At 39.1% G+C, this 23,912-nt stretch overlaps 2 protein-coding genes across 10 annotated transcripts in view; both read right to left on the bottom strand.

Annotated features, from left to right (window-relative positions):
• The window catches only part of LOC308695541 (uncharacterized protein), a gene marked incomplete at both ends in the record, with an annotated part of 375,246 nt that overhangs the window by 98,529 nt on the left and 252,805 nt on the right, over positions 1 to 23,912 (bottom strand). The window lies entirely within an intron of this gene.
• Positions 1,752 to 6,929, bottom strand: LOC308700698 (interferon-inducible GTPase 5-like). 9 transcript variants are annotated; one of them, XM_081382453.1, is made up of 6 exons: positions 6,645 to 6,929; positions 5,950 to 6,051; positions 4,431 to 4,492; positions 3,858 to 4,202; positions 3,647 to 3,734; positions 1,752 to 3,454 (listed from the first exon to the last, which is right to left on the bottom strand). In XM_081382453.1, the coding sequence occupies exons 4-6, from the start codon at positions 4,200 to 4,202 to the stop codon at positions 2,826 to 2,828; spliced, it is 1,062 nt and encodes a 353-aa protein (XP_081238579.1). In that variant the 5' UTR covers positions 4,431 to 4,492; positions 5,950 to 6,051; positions 6,645 to 6,929; the 3' UTR covers positions 1,752 to 2,825. The 9 variants fall into 9 exon arrangements, with proteins under 9 accessions (XP_081238579.1, XP_081238575.1, XP_081238576.1 ...); XM_081382449.1 differs by having other exon boundaries at positions 3,647 to 4,202; XM_081382450.1 differs by having other exon boundaries at positions 3,647 to 4,202; positions 4,431 to 4,482.

Below are 23,912 nucleotides of genomic sequence, written 5' to 3'. Positions count from 1 at the left end.
AGTCCTATATAACCAAAGATTAGACACTGAATAAGATCAGCGATTCAGGCACCTACATGATGATATTGTCATCATCTTCAATAAACCGCCAACATCTCCTGATCTCATGGCTTTTTTAGCTACAACAGTTGTGCTTTATTAACACACAGTTATAGCAGCCAGAGAAAATTGTATATTAAAGAGTCAAGGGTCAAGAGCCCAACTAAAGCAAACGCTAAACACCATCATGGTGTCATCAAAATATGTTTAATATATTTTAAACTATTTAAATATTATATATTTAAACCGGAAATTAAATAAAGTAAATCTGGTTAGTTTTAAGTGAAGCTGGTGATAAGTGTACGGCCATGCGTTTCACCTTTTTGTTTGGCAAAATGACATCAGCAGAGGTCAAATCTTGACATCAAATTGACATCAACACTTTGACGTCAATTTGATTTTCATTTTTGACCAATTTCTTGACGTAATTTTGACATCAATTTGATGTCAAATTGACATCAAATGCCCACTGGGTATTTCTGAGAAGAACATAAAGTATATTTCTGAGAAGTATATAAAAAGTAGACTGAAAGTATACTTTCTTATTTTTAGTTTAAAAGAAGTATACTAATAGAACACTTGAATAAACTTCTTTTTCGTAAGGGGAGGTGTAAAGTCCAGGTTCAGAAAGTAAAAGTCCTCCTCAGTATTTTGTTACAATCACCTGGATTTGCTAATTCAGACAGGAGAGAGAACTAATTAGTGAAATCAGCTGATTGAGTTCATGGGTGACTTCTACTTTCTGACTTCTACCTTCTGGACTATACACCTCTGGTTGTGAGTAACCATACAGCTTTGCGTTTGGTGGTTGTTCTACCTAAATTTTAAATATGTCTCTCCCACGTTCACATTTGGGGTTCGGTGCATTTAGTTTGACTTGTGTCTTTTTGTTGAAGGTAAATGGGGAATAGAAAAGCACTATCTCTAAGCCCTAGCTGAAGACGCTACATGTGACGCCGCTGCTGTTTTGCTTCCTGGCAACATTCTGTTTGTTTTGTTTGTTTTGCACACGTGCATCTGTGCTGCTGGTTTAGAGCTTGGTTACTTTTGCGGGTCACTTGGACTGCTAGCGTACGAGCATTGCGTCCGACAGGCTGCCTACCAGTTTTATTTTGTTTTGTTTACAAGTTTGTTTTCAGGTTTCAGTTTGTTTCTTTTTGTTTGCTCTAGGTTGTTTTCAATATCTTTTTTTTTGTGTGTGATTTTGATTTCTTTTGCTAACAGTGGGTTTATTTTGTTGTTAATTACAGTTTTTCTCGATTGCTTAAACACATTTCTTGAAACTATATGCCTCGTATTCTCAAAACTGTAGTTTTGGGCCGAACTCTGAGCTCAGAGCCCTCCCCCTGGACAGCATGCCAAATACGCATTAAACTTTACTCCCTTTAATTGTATGTAAGTGTGAACTCATGAAATGTTGGGAGATTCCTGAGAGTGAGAGAATTTTATTGGCGCTGGTGATTTTATAATAAAGTGTATTTTTGTATTGCTCATGTCTGGTTATCTCTGTCTTCAAATGGTACAACTTACCTGTGTGTCCTTATTGGGAGTTATTTCCCTGCCGCTCCACCAGGGTGGTTTAGACGGATTAATTTAATAGTGATTCACTTTTCCCTTCACTTGAGTATTGCCACACTAGTGTGACGATATTGTATTGCAATAGGTAACACTTCAAAGTCAATACCAAATCAAAACCAGTTAACACATTATTTGTAATTGAAAGGGTTTAATGACAATATGGTTATAGTTGCACTTAAAGTAGTTACAAAACAGATGTATGAGATGAAGATATGAGATTATGAACTTATACCATTAATTGTGCCCAGCATATATGTAAAATGTTACCAGAGGGATAGATATTCAAATTGATTATTTTCAATCATACAATACAATATTACAAAAGTATTTACACAAAAAAAATGACAAGAAAAAGAAATAAATCCCAAACATTAAAAAAGAATTTGAATAAAGTGCCAGCAACATACACTGTACAACTTATCATTGAAAATTTGCTGTGATTAACTGGCTGCAGCTTCACCTGCAAAGTTTTTTTTTAAACTGTAAAAAAATGGTCTCGTATATTTCCTGTAAACCACAGTTGCACTAAATTAAAACTCGAGTTAACTTATTTAATTTGCAGAAACCAACTGCCTTAAATTGGCCAAGTACCATTTAGGTTTATAAACTTATATATATATAGTGTGCTAGTAATGTGAACATACAATACTACAAACTTATTTCTTTTGATATTAAAGTAAAGTGAACCAAATTAAACAAAAACGTTAAAACAGAAAGATCAATTTAACAAATCACAGACAGATAACTGCTAGCTAATAATAGCACACATGAATTTGCAACTGGTATTAACTAAGATTTTAAATAAACTAACTAAGAGATTGTCACTGCATCAGCAACTACACAATCACTGTCTGTTAAATAAAGTAACATGCAGAATAACATCAGTGTTTCTCTGCTCATCCTGGACTGAAGCACAGCTCTACTCTTCAACACAATGCTGGCACACAAAACTCAGACAATAGAAACACTTAAAATCCCAACAGAACATTAAACACTAAGAGTTTTTACTTTTACTTTACAGCAATAGCTTTACATCAAGTCTTGTATTTTGAATGATTTGTTTGCATTTGTATATTAAAAGTAGCTGCTAAATGAACACATGTAAATGTAAATATCAGAAATAGATATTATGTGATGTGATTTTATATTCGTTTAAGACCCCAATAGCAGTTGGTTACAAATAGACAATCAGGTCTGTGTCTTTCTGTTTACACTTCAGTCTGCACTGAATCCAAAAGCACTTTTCTGGCATCATCTGCTATGCCATCCAGAGCTCTGTGCAGCATTGCTGAGACTGTGCAAAAGGACATTCCTCTGGCTATCACTGAGCCAATAATGGGTATGAGACTCAAAGCATACTCAGCTGATTCTTCAGCCAGAGCCAGAGATGCAGCGCCCAGCAAGGTTAATACCGAAGCTGGGTTTATTCCACCATGCAGTGGAGACTTCATCAAACTCTTGAAATGCTCTATGCTCTTCCCAGATCTTTTACAGAGTTTCTGCAAGGATTTATCATCAAGACCAAAAACTTTGAAATACCTTTCTGTCTCTTTAATTATAATGGCTGAATCCACAACAAATGAAAGACCAGGAAGAGGAACCGCAGCCACACAAGCAGAGAGAAAGGCTACTCTTGCGATATCTTTCTCTAGAGCTTTCTTCTTTTTCTCATTAATCTCCAGCGTGATATTTGGCAAAGCTGATAGCAGCACATCCCTCTTATGCTGTGGAAGATCTGTCTCTATCTTCTCCAGCAGCAGATCGAAATCATACTTTTCCAACTCCCAGGAAGAGATCAGGAAAACAACAGGATCCTTCACATTGATCTTTCTCAGACCTGTAAAGTAGAGCAAAAAAGAATAATATCATCAGAAGACTATTATTTATGAACAATATTTATTAATTATTGTATAATCATTGGTTTTTATGTGAGAAAAAAAATAGAAGTCAGAACAACAGAACAGTGATTGCAGTTTTTGACGTTTACTGTATAAATTGTATTGCCATGTACTGCCAAGGATTGACCAACCATTTTCACAGTCCTCTCTGATGGAACGAAGTGTATTTTTCTCGTCAAAGTTGGCCTTCCTCTTCTCAGCAGCAATGCTAAGTTCAATCTTGGAACGAACAAAATAAAACTTTTTCCCCATTTCTATGATATCTTTGGCCAGCTTAGCATGGCATTCCTTAAATCGATCTGAAGCAATGATAATGAATACATCATAGCGTTTAATGTTAACCTGTTCAAGGTATTCATGGGCTTTGAAGTTTGGTGTTCCAATGCCAGGAAGATCCCACACTTTCACATTGTTGTATTTTGGGTGAATATATTCCTTAGGTTTCATAGTGGTCTCCACTACACCAGTTTTGGCAGAACCCTCATCTTCATCTCCTAAACCCCTTAAAGCATTGACAAATGAGGACTTTCCAGAACCAGACTCCCCTGTAATACCAATGGTAAGTTCTTCAAGATCTTGCTTTTCAAGGTAATTTTTAATTGTGTTTATGGCTGATGGGAGATCCAGTTTATCTATGGATTCTTTAATATCTTCCAGGTGCAATTCTGCTGGCCGAAATGTATCCATCTAAAAAATACAAATAAAAAAAAAGAAGAGGTGTAAGCAGTGTTATAAAAAAGCATTGGCAAATGTTATAAAAATATAAAAGACTAAAATACTCTAAATTAAAAAAAAAAATATATATATATATATATATATAAGTATACGTTTATTTTGATTTAATTGTCTTAAGATTGCCATTGTATTTTACTAAAAAGTAAACATGTTATAAACAATACAATTAAACAATCTTACCTTTATGATTCAGAGCCCACAAAGCAAGAAGAATTAGACCCAGATGCAAGTGCTGTTGTTCCCTATACAAAATAAACTGTCACTATCAAATTAATAGAAGTTTTGTTTTGTAGCAAAATCCAGTCTACCTAGTACAGAGACTACCTAGTAGAAAACAAATACACTAAAATATAGTTTAAATACATTTATTTTATGCTAAGTATACTACAAACAAATTACATATTCATTTATTACTTAAATACCTTGCAATTGTACTTTTATTATACTAAATTGGTATACTTAAAGTCTGCTAAATTAGAACAATAAATGTTGTACTTAAAGTACTTCAGTTAGGGACCGTTCGGTATTTATGGAATGGACCACCAGAGAAAAATAGGGGAGGGTCATGTCCTTTTATTCTTTGTTGAGGTGAGGGTCATCCAACTTTTTTTAGTCTAGGGGGAGGGTCACCCAACTTTTGTTTTCATGAAAACAGCGAAATTTCAAAGTGGCTTGTTTAGTGCATATTTTTCCATGTAGCTGCATGTAGCTCTCTCAGTCTTGGCCCCCCATCGCTAGCAGATGAGTCCGACCCAACAAAACCGGGGTGCGGTGATGACTTTCATGTAACATGTAAGGGTGGTGCTGCCAATAAAGCACCTAAAAGCTGTCACAAAGAACTGGCAAAAGTAATGATTATGAATATGTCACATATAGAAAGGAGACATTTTAATTGTTTATTAATGAACAAGTGTTTTCTTTGCACATTTCATACGGATTACATAAGCAGAGAGCATAAGCTTTCATTTTGAATTGTTCTGTTTAAAGATATATATCTTCTATAGATATATGTCTCAGGTCTGTGAGGCAAGTAGGCTACCTTATACGCTGAGTTTTGGTTCATTTATGAGATGAGCTCCAATTCTAAAATTAAATTAAAAACTAAAATTACTAAAAAATATTTCGTCACCTAAAAGTTGTCACGTCCGTAACGCATGTGTATTTTCCTCATATTAAATAATAAAACACATGTGTAGACTTATATTTTTCTAATGTCTGGACTCCTTTATTATAACTCTGGTAGTTGGAAGGGATTAATTATTTCATATCGCATATTGTCACAGCCCAGACTGCATACTGAATCCCGAATATACCAGTTTTAATATAGGCTATAGACAAACAGGCAGTAGATTATATTGGACGACGGGTCAGCGTCAATGGAGAACATTCTCATTTTAAGATTATTAAAAAGTATGTGTGTGTGTGTGTGTGTGTGTGTGTGTGTCAGAGAGAGATAATTGTGTGTATTTTACAGCGGTGTATAGTCCAGGGGTCAGAAAGTAGAAGTCCTCCTCTGTTCCAATCACCTGGATTTGATAATTAGCAGTCTTTTAGCCAGGAGGAAATCAGCTGACTGAGTTCATGGGTGGAATAAAAATATGGCAGGACTTTTACTTTCTGACCCCTGGACTATACACCTCTGGTATTTTAGCGCAAACCAGTACAGAAGTAATCAATAAATTATCAGGGAGGGTCATGCCTTTTTCACAATCATTTTGGAGGGTCATAGAAAAATGTATTGCTGGCGAAGGGAGGGTCAAGTCTATTTTGACTGTAGATCTCAATACTCCTCCGGTAGCCCCTTAAATAAAAAACGAACAGTCACTTATTCAGAAATAGTGCTGATTTCATGCTGGGTTCCAGGATAGTATTAAACACCTAGCATGCACTGCAATATGAAAAAAAAAAAAATATATATATATATATATATATATATATATATATATATATATATATATATATATATATATTGCCACCATTGTTGAGAGACATGTGCTGATTTTTTATATCTCTGTGTTTCTACAAGACCATGAAGATTTGTTTATTTGGTTTTGCATGATGTGTTAAAAAATTCAACACTGTAACTGATTGCTGTAGTTTTACTTCTGATACAGTATTAAACTCTGAATGAGATTAGTAAATGAGCAGGCTATATGATGATTTTGTCATCATAATCAATATAACAAACTGCATTCATAAACAGTGTGTGTACACAAGAGTGGCTTGCAAAAACACAGTTCAAGCAGCAAGAGAAAAACTAATGTTAAAAAGTCAAGGTTCAGAACCCTAACTGAAACAAACACTGATCTCCATTGTTGTGTTTGTATACCGCTGTAACCTCTAAATCATTCAACAACATTCCCATAACCTATTTCAATCATAAATTGCCCTTACCTGCAGGTAAAGATGCTAGAAGTTGTTTCAGGGTCCTCTGCGGTGTCTGATCCAGTTCAGCCCTGGGTCCGTTTCACTGGGCGTTTGCTTAGTATTAATATCTAAACTACAACAAAGTAAAGATACTTCTAGGGAAAAAATCACTCTGAGACTTGTTTTGAAAGTTTTTTGAATCACAAAAATGGCTTCGTTTTACTTAAAAAGGTTCAGAACAATACAAAGACAATAAATTCAAAAAGGAAAAAATAACAGAAATGAGTTTAGGTCTTCACCCGAATTGTGGCCCCGAGCAACAGGAAACAAAACCTTTTATATGGTTTTAATTGGGGCTGTCTTAAGAGTTTGGGGCTGTCCTTACAATGCAGCAATCCCTTACAAGGTAAAATAACTGGCCTCCACAGTTAGATGTTTTTTGCAGAGGTGTATAGCCCAGGGGTCAGAAAGTAGAAGTCCTGCCATAGTTTATTCCACCCATGAACTCAGTCAGCTGATTTCACTAATTAGTTCTCTCTCCTGTCTGAATTAGCAAATTCAGGTGATTGGAACAAAATACAGAGGACTTTTACTTCCTGTCACAGCAGCCAAAAAAGACAAAAGATATAATAAGAACACTAATCACTGTTATGGTGACTTCAAATGAAACACATTAGAGTTAAAACTCTGTTAATTCTTCATAACAACTTTTGTAGACGTCTGACAGAAATAAAGTCAGTCTGGTTAGTAATAACTGAAGCTGGTAATGCTGTTTGTGGAGTTGTTTAATCCTCCTCTGCTGAGATCTTCACAGATTTAATGTCTTATTTTCTCTTCAGTTGATTTCATCTCAGATTGTGGCTGAAGTCAGTTGTAGTTCTTGTGTTTCTGATCGTCTCTTTTTCTGTTCTTTGCAAAAAAGCACATAAGCACCTTGACCACAAAACTACTCACATGGGTAATTTTTTTGAAATTGAGATTTATACATCATCTAAAAGCTGAATAGACTTAAGAATGAAGAAATAAACTATCCATTGATGTATAGTTTGTTAGGATAGGACAATATTCGCCCGAGAATCTAAATCTGAGGGTGCAAAAAAATCGAAAACATTGAGAAAATCGCCTTTAAATTTGTCCTTTTATGTTTGCGATTGTGATCCATTCACTCACAAAAATAAATGTTTTATATATTTACGGTAGGAAATTTACAATTTATTTATCTTCATGGAACATGATCTTTACTTAATATCCCAATGATTGTTGGAATAAAAGAAAAATCGATCATTTTGACCCATACAATGTATTGTTGGCTATTGCCACAAATATACCCGTGCGACTTGTGACTGGTTTTGTGATACAGGGTCACATATACATATCTCATATGATAGAAAGCTTATTATACATTTAAACTTTACTTCACCTGCAGTTGTTAAAACCACATCCTGCCTCTCGCCTCCTCACGAGCTGTGAGGGGACTCTTTCTTTCTTCTATTCAGAGAGATCAAAGGACACGACAAACAGATCATCAACTGATTTCATTTCACTTTAGCTTTCTTTGCTGCTGCAAATGTGTTTGACAAACACACTGTCACAGCGGCCAAAAAAAGACAAAAGATATAATAAGAGTTAAGAGCCCAACTAATGGAAACACTGATCACTGTTATAGTAACTTCAAATGAAACATTAGAGTTAAACCTCTGTTAATTGTCAATAAAAACTTCTGTAGAAGTCTGACATAAATAAAGTCAGTCTGGTTAGTAATAAGTGAAGCTGGTAATGCTGTTTGTGGAGTTGTTTAATCCTCCTCTGCTGAGATCTGCACAGATTTAATGTATTTTATCTTTAGTTGATTTCATCTAAGACTGTGTCTAAAGTCAGTTGTAGTTCTTGTGTTTCTGCTCGTCTCTTTTTCTGTTCTCTTCTTTCCTTCAGTGATTCTGCTTGTTAACAGGCTTATTAAGGCTGAAATGACTCCATATTTAATATACACAGACTTTGTGGCTCAGATAAGGTCCAGTTCTGGTTTATTTCTTTGCTCTTGGCTGACATGTGGCATTGCTATGGCCTGCTTGTGGCCCAGATCTGGTAAACAGGAGCGGTCCACTCAAGTGCCATCATTCCACGCTTCATGTGGGCCAGATCCGCATTCCATAAGTGCCAGATGTGGGCCGGATCTGGGCCGAAACAATGTTGCTTTCTGGGAACGCTCCTTTTCATGCTGACTATACTACCTTTATGGAGAATGTCATCGCTAAAGGCCATGCTGAAAAGGTTCCCACAGTTGAACTGGAACAATTTGATGGATGCTTATGGTACATACCTCACCATGGTGTGTATTATCCTAAAAAGCAAAATATCAGAGTGGTATTTGATTGCGGAGCATCATATCAAGGAACATCATTGAATGAACATCTTTTGCAAGGTCCAGATTTAACAAGTCCGTTGGTGAGTGTTCTTGTGCAATTCAGAATGGAGTATGTTGCCATGATGGCTGACATAGAAACGATGTTTCATCAGGTTAAGGTAAATCCTTATGATTGTGATCTCTTGAGGTTTCTTTGGTGACCTGGGGGAAACATTGATGCCAATCTGTAAGAATACAGAATGGTTGTGCATTTATTTGGAGCAACGTCATCTCCAAGTTGCTCTAGCTATGTATTGAGAGAGTGCGCAGAAAAGACCATAAGGATCTGTATGATGCCAAGACCGTGGACATTGTCTTTAATAACTTCTATGTAGATGACTGTCTTGTATCTGTGCCTACAGATTCAGAAGCTGTTCTATTATACCAGAAGCTCACAGAAATGTGCGCTAAAGGTGGATTCCGATTAACCAAATGGATAACAGCCGCACTGTGTTAAAAGCCATCCCTGAGGAAGACAGAGACAAGAAAGTTAAGAGCTTGAATTTGGAAAATGACACGCTACCTTTGGAAAGAGCATTAGGTGTGCAGTGGAGTAGTGGTGGGCAGATCGAGGCTTCGTGAAGCAATGAAACAGTTGAACCAAATGGGCCATATTGTTTCGAGGCTTCGAATCAATCCGACACCCGTCTCAACGGTGACACCTAGTGTTCACTTGCAGGTGTTGATCTGAAACAACCTTGACGAGCCATTAAAAAAATGTTTTTTTTTTATTATTGTACTTTTCTAATATGTGAAGCTTGTAACCTATAGGCTCCTCACTGTGCATAATGTTATGTTGGTCCTGCAAAATGAATATTAATAAAAGATATCAAGCCACAATGTCTCACTTTTTTTTCACTTCTCACTTTCATTTCTCTGGGCAACATGACATCATGACTTTGCGTAAACATACACGCCACTTGACTTGAAAGTGGCGTGTATGTTTACGCAAAGTCATGATGTCATGTCATCCATACAATGAAAGTGAGAAGTGAAAAAAAAGTTATCTATACGCATTTTGAGTTATCTGCGTGTATGTCCATGCTGAAACGAACCGTCATTTTCCGCATGTGTGTCTACGCCGTTAAATGTCAGAGTGATTCCGCGTGCATGTGTACGCCGTTAAATGTCTGAGCGAAACGGAGCAAAATGTATATCTACATCTGGGGAGCAATATTTTTTTTCCTAGGATGGTAGGGGAAGACTCATAAATGGTATTAACCCCAGTGACGGGTAGGTTTAGGGACGGGGTTGGGGTAGGACATATATATTTATATATACAGTAATGTAACGTTAAGTCAACGGCGTTAATAAACACGCTGAAAAGCAATTATGCGTGTTGATAGCACGCCAAAAATGGAAATACGAATTGGCGTGTCATACATACGCCATTTCATGAGATCAGTCTGCTCTGGGACACTTGTTGCTGGCATGCAAAGATATTTTTTAGACATACAAATGAGGAAAGATTACTGCTCTCTCTTTCCAGTTTAATTTAAATTCTAGTTAAATTTAAATATAAGCCTAAATAGCCTATAACTAATCAAATTGCACTATGTCACCATATCACCAAAAATCCGCTATCTCAAAATCAAACTCCTCTCACAAAAACCCACGAGGTCAATATGCGTTGATTTCACTTTTATACAGATGTGCGACACCTGATGAAACACTCAGTGAAACACTTCGAGGCTTCGTTTGGCCATAGTCACGTGACATGGGTGTTTTGAATCACGCTTCGGATCAGTGTTTCGAAACATCTGCGCTTCGGGATCTCGCAAAGCTTCGGAACGACTGTTTCGCACCAGCCATCCCTACAGTGGAGTGCTGAGTCTGATGTCTTCAAGTTCAAGGTGACCATCAAGGATAGACCTCTTACTCGAAGAGGAATTCTTTCTATCATTAGTTCCATCTATGACCCTCTTGGCTTTCTGTCTCCTGTGATTCTACGTGCCCAAATGATACTTCAAGATCTGTGTCGAGAAAAAATTGGATGGGACAGCACTATTCCAACAGTGTACATTAAGCTCTGGGCGAGTTGGTTGGAGAAACTTCATGAATTGGAGAAATTCTAGGTCCGTAGGTGTTTAACCCTCTGAGGACCAAGCTGTTTTTGGGGTTCTTGAGATGTTCTGACATGCTCTGACATTTGTGCTTTTTTCAGTTATTTATAAACATGTTAATGGCAAAGGTGTAAATTCACTCTATATAGCACAAACAGGGCTACCATAATATGCGAGCAACGTGTATGTAGATGTTTGTATTTTTAAGAGAATAATGTTTATGCGTGGTTATTGGAAAAAATGTAAATGAAAGTTGCTGAATTAAGACCACAAAACACATATTAAATATGTGTCCACAAGACTTTTGACTAATGGATGTTGTCCCTTTGAGTTCTAGCTTCAAAATTATGTGAAAATAGTCTTGCTTTATCGTTCACAAAAAAAAAAAATACATTGATTTAAATGGTGTAAAACAGGTTTTGCTTGGAAAGCCAATATGCGAGGGGGAGGAGTAGTTTACACCTTAGATTACAATGTCCCACCCCGTTATTCCACATCAACACTTGAGAAAAGAAAACAGCCTACCTCACTCCTCAGCGGGATCTGCTCCTCATATCAGGAGATATTGCTCCTCATATCAGCACTGTTCTGAGGAAACTTTTCTCCATAAGGTAGGCTATATTATGCCTCACTCGATTGCGACGCGCTTTGTTTACAGCTGATGTGGGGGCGTTTCACAGACTGAAATGGTTCTCAGAATTTGCATTTGAATAGCACGCGCTCTCCAGGGAGTGGTCAAATTACTTTTGAATGGCTCGTAATGAGCTCGACTGGAGTCGCTCTCTTTTTGTACAGATTACAGAAGCTGAGAATATTTGTTTTTTATATAAATTACTTCATTTAAAAGATGCGATCTCAAGCTTTATGTCCGTGGGTCTGTTTGCCTGTTTGACTGAATTTTCGCGGAGTTATAGATCATTTTCGAACGCGTTTCAAATGGGAGTTTACTGACAGAGAGAAGGCAGAAATCGCATCATGTTAATTTTTCTTTATTTGTCAAAAAGCAAAACACTTTATTTTTATTGTGAGTATACAGAAAAAAAATAGAAACTGAACAGGATCGATTGATGTATTACACGAAAATGAAAGATCAAAATTAACAGAGCATTTTGTGTTAATTTTTCATTGCTAAAAAAAAAAAAAAACGAGCAAAACGCGCGGGCGCGTTTTTGGTCCCCAGAGGGTTAAAGAACCAGATATGGATTTCTGGTCCTCCATTTCCTGTTCAACCACAAGAGTTGTGGCCCGTGGATCCTACTGATGTAGGTGTGATATCGTCTTGTGACCCAGAAGTGAAAAGGAGTGTTCTGGTTAATTCTGTGCAAGAGTATGATTTTATGCCATACTTTAATTACTACTCTTCACCGAGCCTGCCTGGAGTTTAGTCTTTTAGCAGTCCGAATGTATTCCAAGTTCTTGTGATCGGTCCAGATGATAAAAGGTACCCCCGACCCTTCTAACCACTGGCGCCACTCCTCCAATGCTAACTTGACTGCCAATAACTCTCTGTTGCCAATGTCATAATTACGCTCGGCAGGGGATAAACGATGGGACAAAAACGCGCAAGGATGCATCTTGTCGTCTGAAGGAGAACGCTGGGATAACACTGCACCTACCCCCACCTCTGACGCATTGACCTCCACCACGAACTGACGTGAAGGATCAGGGGTTATCAGGATGGGGGCTGAAACGAAGCAACCCTTCAGTTTGGCAAACGCAGCCTTGGCTGGGTCTGACCACCTGAACGTCATTCTGAGTAGGGCTGGGCGATTTAAATCGCGATATTGTTATGCGCATCTCGTCAGTAAAGCCGGTTCCTTGATTAGTAGTAAATCACCATCACCTGCTTTCAGATGGAGCGGCATTTACTACAAAGAGCCGTAGTTAACTGACAAGCTGAGCCAAATCACATCAATATCGCGGACGTATCGCCAACGATTTTTAATGCGATATATGGCTCAGCTTGTCAGTTAACTACGGCTCTTTGTACACAGCAAAAACTCCAGTGTTAAATTAACACCCCTGGGAGTGTATATGAGTCCACACTCAAGAGTGTTTAAGTTAATGAGATAACTAAGTGATTAATTTAGTGATGATTGAGCATTATTGAAGACACCTGATGTTAACAAGTAGAATCGCTGAAGGAGAAAATCGCAAATTGTAAGTTACCATTATTGTGATGGGTAGTTGCTTTAGTTGGTCTCTGAGCCTTTCATGTGTTCGCTACTTTAGATTTTGTTTGACGGTTGTATCTGAGTTAAAACTGCCAGTTGAACAAAGAATAAAAAGTGATCTGTGTTGGATATATTATGACAATCATCATTTGAACTTGATCACTGAGCTCATTAAGATCCTTCTTTCTGAATTCGATTTATGTTGTTGGTTAAAGCATAACTGTGAATCTAAATAAATGGCCAGAATTTTTGATATAATATAAAGGATTTCTTAAAAGTTTTTAAAAGAAAAATCATTCTTTTAGGCACACACAGATGTCAAGATTCAGTCTATGCATCTCAACAATGGTGAGGAGCAGAATATTCAATGAGGAAAAGTAAATTACATAGACAATTCAGATCATAATTTATTCATACCGCAATGCATGATGGGAGCCATTAATGAGTTGTGATTGGTGGCAGCGACTGCAACATGCTTTATTATTGTCACCATTGTTGAGATTCACAGGCTGATTATTAATGTTTGTGTTTTAAATGAAAATGTCTGAACATCTTTTTGATCAGATCAATGTTTATTAAATATTTTGAATTATAAGTAAAGTCCTGATAATCATAGGCTGAAGAATCACAAAACTGCTGATAACAAGTTAAACCAAACTATCTTAATATGTTTCATTTTCAGATCACAGTATGATTATGTCAAAACATAACCAACACTATAAGATAACATTTTACTTTGTTCATTTAACTGTTATAAATCAATAACAGCAGACAAACAACAGTAAATATTAAAGTAAACATATAATGGTCTAGAGCCCAACTAAAGCAAACACCCATCACCTTAATGGTAACTTACAATTTGTGATTTTCTCCTTCAGTGATTCTGCTTGTTAACATCAGGTGTCTTCAATAATGCTCAATCATCACTAAATTAATCACTTAATTATCTCCTCAGCCCTAAATGCCGCTCCATCTGAAAGCAGGTGATGGTGATTTACTACTAATCAAGGAACCGGCTTTACTGACGAGCTGCGCATATCAATATCGCGATTTAAATCGCCCAGCCCTAATTCTGAGGGAGGTCAAGGCGGTCAGAGGCGTGGCTAGTTGGCTGAAATTGCGAATGAAACGCCGGTAGAAATTGGCGAACCCCAGAAACCTCAGTAGGGCCTTACGGGAATCTGGACTTGGCCAATCCACCACAGCCTTGATCTTCTCAGGATCCATGCGCATTCCCTCATCCGAGATGATGTAGCCTAGAAAAGGAACATACTGTGCATGAAAAGCGCATTTCTCTGCCTTGACAAAAAGCCCATTCTCTTGCAACCTCTAAAGCACTTGTCGGACGTGCTGCACATGTTCCTGGAGAGACGATGAAAAAATCAATATGTCATCCAGGTAGACATATATGAACTGATTAACCATGTCTCGCAATACATCATTGACAAGTGCCTGGAAGACCGCTGGGGAGTTGGAAAGGCCGAAAGGCATAACCAATTATTCAAAGTGCCCCCTGGGGGTGTTAAAAGCGGTCTTCCACTCATCCCCCTCCCTGATGCAGACCAAATGATAAGCATTCCATAAATCCAATTTCGTGAAGATAGATGCTCCCTGCAACCTCTCGAAGGCTGAAGACATCAACGGTAAAGGATAAGTATTCTTTACCGTGATGCTGTTCAGCCCCCGGTAATCAATACAAGGTCGCAACGATCCATCCTTCTTCCCACAAAAAAGAACCCCGCCCCCGCTGGAGAAGAGGAAGGGCGGATGAACCCCGTTGCTAGAGAATCAGAAATGTATTTCTCCATGGCCTCTCTCTCTGGGACAGAGAGTGAATATAACTTGCCCTTAGGCGGAGACGTACCTGGCAATAACTCTATAGCACAGTCATAGGGGACGATGCGGGGGAAGAGAAGCAGCCCGAGACTTACTGAACACCTCCTTCAGGTCCAGGTACTCCGAGGGCACGTTAGATAAATCCACTGCCTCCTCCTGAAACACAGGGACAGAAACAGACGGACAAGCAGACACAAGACAAGACTTATGACAAAAATTGCTCCACGCCGACACAGACTTTAACTGCCAGTCCACTTTGGGGTTGTGACGGTTGAGCCAGGGGTGACCAAGGACGATGGGTGCAAGAGGAGTGTCCAGAATGTAAAAGGAGATGGTCTCAGTATGATTGCCTGATGCAATGAGGGTGATGTCTTCGGTGGCCAGTGAAATGGTGGGGAGCTTTTGACCATTGAGGGTGTGTACTGCAATCTGGTGCATGAGGGGTCTGAGGGGAACTTGAAACTTGTGTGCAAAAGTGTGGTCCATGAAATTACCCTCAGCCCCTGAATCCAGAAGTGCCCGACAGTCGTGGAGGTGAGTTGACCATCGGAGTCTTACCGGAAGGAGAGTAGATGTTGATGAGGTCTTATCGGCAGAGATCCCACCCGACAGTAGCCTCATACTTACTGTCGGGGCTGGGCCTTTTAACGGACAACTGTAAGCGAAATGTCCAGCTCCTCCACAGTACATGCAAAGGCCCAGGGAACTCCGCCTCTCCTTCTCCTCCCGGGAAAGCCGGGCTCGACCCACCTGCATGTGATCGTAGACGGGGCTGACCGTGTCCCCGCCTCCGGAATGCTGTCCCTCGATCCCTCCAGAAGGACGGTTAGTTTGACATCGTCGATCTACATGAGAAAGACGTGCGTCCACTCTCAGGGCCAGAACAATGAGGTCATTGAGCTTGGTGGGACGGTCCATGGTGTAGATCTCCTTTTGGACGCAGTCAGCCAGCCCATGCAGGAACATGTCCCACTGCGCCTCCTCGTTCCAATGGCTCTCTGCTGTAAGGGTTCGAAACTCAATCGAAAAATCCGACACGGATCTCTCACCTTGTCGTAAATCTGCCAGCACTCTAGCAGCCTCTCTCCCCGCAACAGCGCGATCAAACACCCGCCTCATTTCGTCAGAGAGCCTCTGGAACGAGGAGCAGCATTCGTCCTGATTCTCCCACACCGCCATTCCCCATAGCGCCGCTCTCCCAGTCAGAAGCGTCAATACGAACGCGACCTTGGTTCGCTCATCATGGAATGTCCTGGGCTGAAGAGAGAAACACCTGGTTAGGAAAGCTCGACAGTAATTTGGTTCACCAGAATAGGCTTCGGGAACCGGCAGGCGGGGCTCCGACTGGGGGGCCTGTGCTGGTGGTGGTGGGGGAATTGGCGACGCGGGTTGCGCAGTGGGAACACAAAGCTGTTGAATCTGCTGGGTGAGCCCGGACACCTGCGCCACTAAAGCCTGAACAGCGCGAGCTGTCTCGTTGAGGTCTTGCTCCTGAACGTCCATTCTCTGAATGCTGTTGCTCACAAACACTTCCAGTGAACTTGAAGAGCCACTCGCTGCTTCCATGGTCGGGTCAGATCGTTCTGTCATGAACAGATGGAAGGAAGCAAGATGCAAGTAAACTCCTTTATTGTGATATAAATGACGTAAAAGTCCAGAAAACAGGCTAGCGGCGCAGGGACCCCGATGGCCAGATAAACCCGGTGGTGAAGGTGCAGCGGTGCGATGAGATGAGTCCAGAGGTGAGATAAATCCAAAGTAAATCCACAGGAACACGAACAGGAACATGGAAGGCACAAGACTCGAATGCAGACTGGAAAACACACCGGGACACCACAAACAACGATCTGACAAAGGCAGAGGCGGACAGAGTACACAGCTTCATTACTTGAGTAAAAGTACAGATACCACTTGCTAAATTTTACTCAAGTACAAGTAAAAGTACTACAGTCAGAGGTCTACTTAAGTATAAGTACTTAAATACTTGTTTTTAAAAGTACTTGAGTATCAAGAGTACAAGAGTACATTTTCTAAATATTGCATTACTACTGCCACAGTGCTTACATTGGTAAACACATCAAACACTTGAAGCGAAAACTATCATTAACTTGTTCAGAAAATTGAAATAGTCTGGCGAGGTGGGGCCACGGGTTCGGGATGCAATATTTTTTTTTTCCAGAATGGTAGGGGAAGACTCATGAATATTCATTAGGGAAGTCATCCTTGATTGGTCTGATGACCTACCCCTAACCCCACCCCTAAACCTACCTGTCACTGGGGGTCTTATGACCTCCCTAACCCTGCCCCTAAACCTACCCGTCACTGGGGTTAAGACCAATCAGGGATGACTTCCCTAATGAATATTCCCCCTACCATCCTGGGAAAAAAAAATACTCCCGGGATGGACCTGCTGCGTCTTCATCCATTGTTTCATCCATGGTTTCGTCTCTTATCTAAATCTGACCATGGAGTTGACTTTGGCGGAAAGCTGAAGGTGATTGCTGATAGGCTGTCCCAATCAGTGGCGCCTGCACAATCCAATCACATTTGAGAGGGAAACAACAAATTGAGGGTTTCTGAGATGTTTCTTTTGTCCTTTTTTTAATTTATTTTATTTTTTAGAAGTAACGGGTACTCACAGTTATGGATAGAAATGTAGTGGAGTAAAGAGTACAATATTTGCCTCTCTTGAGTAAAGTCATGAGTACTCCCCAAAAATGATACTTGAGTAAAGTACAGATCCCTCAAAATTGTACTTAAGTACTGTACTCAAGTAAATGTACTCCGTTACTGTCCGGCTCTGGACAAAGGAGATGAGAAAGTGGTGAGTATATATACGGTGATGAGATGAGCTGCAGCTGGTGAGGGAATGATGAGCTGGATAGCTGATGAGCACTAATGAGCCGGCACGCCCACACAATCAGCACACACACACACACACACACAACAACAGAACACGAGACAAGAAAGAGATATAGAATTTATGAACCGTGACAAGATATCCTAGGAATGACCAGAAGCCTCGAATTTAGTGATCTTAAAGCGCGCGATGGATTGTTAGGCGATAGAAGATCTGTTAAATACCCAGGAGCTAAACCATTTAGGGCTTTATAGGTCAGTAGTAATTCTTTGAAATTGATACGGAACTTAATAGGTAACCAGTGTAGAGATGATAGAATTGGTGTTATATGATCATATTTTCTTGACTTAGTAAGAACTCTAGCAGCTGCATTTTGGACTTACTGTAACTTGTTTATTGAGGATGCAGGACAACCAGCTAATAAAGCATTACAGTAATCTAGTCTCGAGGTCATGAATGCATGGACTAACTTTTCTGCATCAGAAACAGATAGCATATTACGTAGCTTAGCAATGTTTCTAAGGTGGAAAAAGGCTGTTCTTGTAACATATGAAAAATGATTTTGCAGTTGCAGTCTAGTATAACACCCAGGTCTTTTACTGTAGTGGATAAAGTAACAGAACATCCTTCTAAATTAAAGTTGTATTGTAAGAGGTTTTGTGGGCAGTTTTTTGGACCAATAAGTAATACCTCCGTTTTATCTGAATTTAATAGCAGAAAATTTCACGTCATCCAGTATTTTATATCTTTAACACACTCTGTCAATTTAGATAATTTAGCGTTTTCATCTGATCGTGATGAAATATATAATTGAGTGTCATCAGCATAACAGTGAAAATTAATTCCATGTTTTCTTATAATATTATCAAGTGGCAGCATATATATTGAGAATAGCAGAGGGCCTAACACAGATCCTTGCGTGACTCCATAGTTTACTGATGTTATCTTCGATCTTTCCCCATTTAAACAGACAAAATGGTAGCGCTCTGATAAGTACGATCTAAACCAGCTTAATGCCTGTCCCTGAACACCAGTGTAATTTTGTAGTCGATCTAAGAGTATTTTGTGATCTATAGTGTCGAACGCAGCACTAAGATCGAGTAAAACTAGTATTGAGATACAGCCTTGGTCAGAAGCTAGAAGCAAAATCATTTGTAATTTTAACGAGCGCAGTTTCTGTGCTATGATGTGGCCTGAATCCTGACTGAAATTTTTCATAGATATCATTTTCTTGCAGGAAAGAGCACAATTGAGCGGACACACCTTTTTCTAGTATTTTATGGCACTTTTCCACTACACAGTACCAGCTCGGCTCGGCTCGGCTCGACTCGACTCGGCTCTGTTTGGTTTTCCACTGTGTAAAAGTTGTACCTGTACCAGCTTCCAGGTACTTTTTTTTGTAACACCTCCGGCGAGGTTCTAAGTGGGCTGAGGCGAGCTGAGGCGAATCAGGCGATACTAAAATGTGACGTGAAATCACGGCAGACTGCTGATTGGTAAGAGAGAATCGTCACTATTCACTGCGTCATCATTGCATGTGCCAGACGCAGTATCCTGAATAAAAAACAACAAAAACAAAAACATCCAAAAACAGCATACACTCGATTTCCTCCATTGTTCTGTGTGTGTGGGTAGCGGGTGTGTCTCGCGTAAAAGATTAAGTCACGGCAGTTTCCTGCGGCGTCGCTATGACGACCAGGTACTATTGTGGAGGTACTATCTGCAATGGAAAACGGAGCGAAAAGCGAGCCGAGCCGAGCTGAGTCGAGGCGAGGCGAGGCGAGTCGAGTTGAGCTGGTACTGGTAATGGAAAAGCGCCATTAGACATAAATGGAAGATTTGAAATGGGTCTGTAATTTGCTAGGTTATTATGATCTAATTGTGGTTTCTTAATGAGAGGTTTTATAACTGCCAACTTGAATATTCTTGGAACATGACCTAAAGATAAGGACGAGTTAATAATATTGAGAAGAGGCTCTTCCACTACAGGTAACACTTCTTTCAGTAGTTCAGTGGGTATTGGATCTAATAAACATGTTGCTGGTTTAGATGCAATGATAAGTTTATTTAGCTCTTCCTGTCTTATAGTTGTAAAGCGGTGTAGTTGTTCTTGAGGGGCGATAATTGAGGCTGAATCATAAGACACCGTTAAAGATTGTACATTTATAATTGTATTTCTGATGCTTTCTATTTTCTCTGTGAAGAAATTCATAAAATCATTACTACTAAACTGTAACGGAATATTTTGCTCAGGTGATGTCTGTTTATTTGTTAGTCTAGCCACGGTGTTAAATAAAAACCTTGGATTATTTTGGTTATTTTCTATTAGTTTGCGGAGATGTTCAGCCCTGGCTGCTTTTAGGGCCTTTTTATAATGTGACATACTGTCTTTCCACGCGATTCTAAAGACCTCTAAATTAGTTTGTTTCCATTTACGCTCTAAAGTACGGGTTTCTCTCTTGATAACATGCGTAGCACTGTTGTACCATGGTGCTTTAGTTTTCTCTCTAACCTTTTTTAATCTAATTGGTGCAACAGTATCCAATGTACTAGAGAAAATGGTGCTCATAGTGCTAGTTAGTTCTTCTAGTTCATCTGTTTGTTTGGGTTCATTGAGCAGCTGAGATAGATCAGGTAAGCTATTTGAGAATCAATCTATAGTGGTTGGAAGGATTGTTCTGCCTGGTCGATAATGTGGCGCAACATGACAAATTTCAGCAGTATGTAGTATACAAGTTACCATGTAATGGTCAGTGACATCATCACTTTGTGGTATAATATCTATATCGGTTGGATTGGTTCCATGTGATATAATTAAATCTAGTGTATGATTAAGACGATGAGTGGGACCAATGACGTTTTGCTTGACCCCAAAGGAATTTAATAAATCTATAAACGCAGCCCCTAATGCATCATTTGTGTTATCTACGTGTATGTTAAAATCTCCAACAATTAATGCTTTATCGACATTGACCAATAGATCTGAGAGAAAGTCTGCAAACTCTTTTAGGAAATCAGCTTAGGGCCCTGGAGGTCTATATACAGTAGGCAAGGCTAGAGATAATAGGGATTTATTTCTTACATCTAAGAGCGTAACATTTAGCACAAGTACTTCAAATAAATTAAACCTGTGACTTGTTTTCTGAGTAACATTAAGAATGTCTCTATAGATTGTTGCAACACCACCGCCACGACCAATCAGACGGGGCTCATGCTTATAACAGTATCCTGGTGGAGTAGACTCATTAAGACCGAAATAATCATTTGGTTTAAGCCAGGTTTCAGTAAGGCAAAGTACATCGAAACTATTATCTGTGACCATTTCATTTACAATAACCACCTTAGGTGTGAGCGATCTAATGTTTAGAAGACCTACAGCAAAATCCCCAGTGTTAAATCAACACTGCTCAGAGCACATATGGTCCCACTCTACATGGTGTTAAAGTAACACTGAAGCAGTGTTAAAGTTAATGAGACAATTAAGTGATCAATTGAGTGATGATTGAGCATTAGTGATGAACACCTGTTGTTGTTAACAAGCAGAATCACTGAAGGAAAGAGAAACACAAGAACTACAACTGACTTCAGCCACAACCTTAAATTAAATCAGATGAAGATAAAAAGACATTAAATCTGTGAAGATCTCAGCAGAGGAGGATTAAATAACTCCACAAACAGTGTTACCAGCTTCACTTATTACTAACCAGACTGACTTTATTTCTGTCATATGTCTCTGAACCGAGGTTTAGATGTTGATGTTTTAAAATGTTTGGTCACCATTATGGTGATCAGTGCTTCCTTTAGTTGGTCAGTTTGACTTGGCAATTCGAGTGCAAATTTGCTCTTTGTAACAGTGTTTGCCAAAGCACATCATTAGTTACAAAAGCCCCTTTCACACAGCGCCTTGAACCCGGGAAATTGCCGGCAATTTGCCAGAACGCTCTCTGTGTGAACGCAAACACGACCCGGGATTGATGCCGGCATTGATGCCGGGTTGGGGACCTAGTAACATTGCCGTGTTCAGTCCCGGAACGCGCGCTGTGTGAACAAAAGCCACAATAATGCCGTGTCGTAGTGATGACGCTGAAGCCGGGATCGTTCGCCAGCTGTGAAACAGTACGTAATGCGTAAGTTTATGATCGAATCAGAGAAAAAAATGCACAAGCTCATAAGCAAACTGAAGACACTGCTGAGACATTACATCTCACATCCATGTAGGGCTGGGCGATTTAAATCGCGATATTGTTATGCGCATCTCGTCAGTAAAGCCGGTTCCTTGATTAGTAGTAAATCACCTTCACCTGCTTTCAGATGGAGCGGCATTTAGGGCTGAGGAGATAATTAAGTGATTAATTTAGTGATGATTCAGCATTATTGAAGACACCTGATGTTAACAAGCAGAATCACTGAAGAAGAAAATCACAAATTGTAAGTTACCATTAAGGTGATGGGTGTTTGCTTTAGTTGGGCTCTAGACCATTATATGTTTACTTTAATATTTACTGTTGTTTGTCTGCTGTTATTGATTTATAACAGTTAACTGAACAAAGTAAAATGTTATCTTATAGTGTTGGTTATGTTTTAACATAATCATGCTGTGATCCGAAAAATGAAACATATTGAGATAGTTTTGTTTAACTTATTAGCAGCAGTTTTGTGATTCTTCAGCCTATGATTATCAGTATTTTACTTACAATTCAAAATATTTAATAAACATTGTTCTGATAAAAAAGACATTCAGACATATTCAATTAAAACACAAACATCAATAATCAGCCTGTGAATCTCAACAATGGTGACAATAATAAAGCATGTTGCAGTGGCTGCCACCAATCACAACTCATTAATGGCTCCCATCATGCATTGCGGTATGAATAAATTATGATCTGAATTGTCTATGTAATTTACTTTTCCTCATTGAATATTTTGCTCCTCACCATTGTTGAGATGCATAGACTGAATCTTGACATCTGTGTGTGCCTAAAAGAATGATTTTTTTTAAAACAACTTTAAAGAAATCCTTTATATTAGGCTATATCAAAAATTCTGGCCATTTCTTCAGATTCACAGTTATGCTGTAACCAACAACATAAATCGAAGTCAGAAAGAAGAATTTTAATGAGTTCAGTGATCTAGTTCAAATGATGATTGTCATAATATAACCAACACCATCAGATCACTTTTTATTCTTTGTTCAACTGCCAGTTATAACTCAGATGCAACCGCCAAACAAAATCGGAAGTACACATAAAAGGGTCAGAGCCCAACTAAAGCAATACCCATCACAATAATGGTAACTTACAATTTGCAATTTTCTCCTTCAGCGATTCTACTTGTTAACATCAGGTGTCTTCAATAATGTTCAATCATCACTAAATTAATCACTTAGTTATCTCATTAACTTAAACACTCTTGAGTGTGGACTCATACACTCCCAGGAGTGTTAATTTAACACTGGAGTTTTTGCTGTGTACAAAGAGCCGTAGTTAACTGACAAGCTGAGCCATATCGCATTAAATATCGCTGGCGATACGTCCTCGATATTGATGTGATTTGGCTCAGCTTGTCAGTTAACTACGGCTCTTTGTAGTGAATGCCACTCCATCTGAAAGCAGGTGATGGTGATTTACTACTAATCAAGGAACCGGCTTTACTGATGAGATGCGCATAACAATATCGCGATTTAAATCGCCCAGCCCTACATCCATGTCACGTGTCTTTATGGGATTTTTACGGGTTGTGTGTGAACGCACTCTCTGATTCCGGAAAATCACTGGCAGTGTGAATGAACCTAAATCAAACGAACCCGGGTCAAATCCCGGGTCACTTTATCCATGTATTTTCCGGAATCTCTGTGTGAAAGGGGCTAAAGGAAGCCAAACACAAAGGCGTTCAGGTGTTATAGATTACATTATCATAACGTAGAATGATTCACTAATCATATCCCTGACCAAAAGT

The sequence above is a fragment of the Scardinius erythrophthalmus genome (assembly GCF_964197995.2).
Source record: "Scardinius erythrophthalmus genome assembly, chromosome: 1".
Taxonomy (NCBI): Eukaryota; Metazoa; Chordata; class Actinopteri; order Cypriniformes; family Leuciscidae; genus Scardinius; species Scardinius erythrophthalmus.
The sequence above is the reverse complement of the archived record's forward strand: the minus strand, read 5'-3'. Positions and strand labels throughout refer to the sequence as shown.

Bases quoted from the DNA above. Each gene is read 5' to 3' on its own strand.
- LOC308700698 (XM_081382449.1), bottom strand. From the start codon at position 4,202: ATGGATACATTTCGGCCAGCAGAATTGCACCTGGAAGATATTAAAGAA. The intron at 3,455-3,646 runs GTTGGTCAATCC...TCTACTTTACAG, and splicing joins CAGAGAGGACTGTGAAAATG to GTCTGAGAAAGATCAATGTG.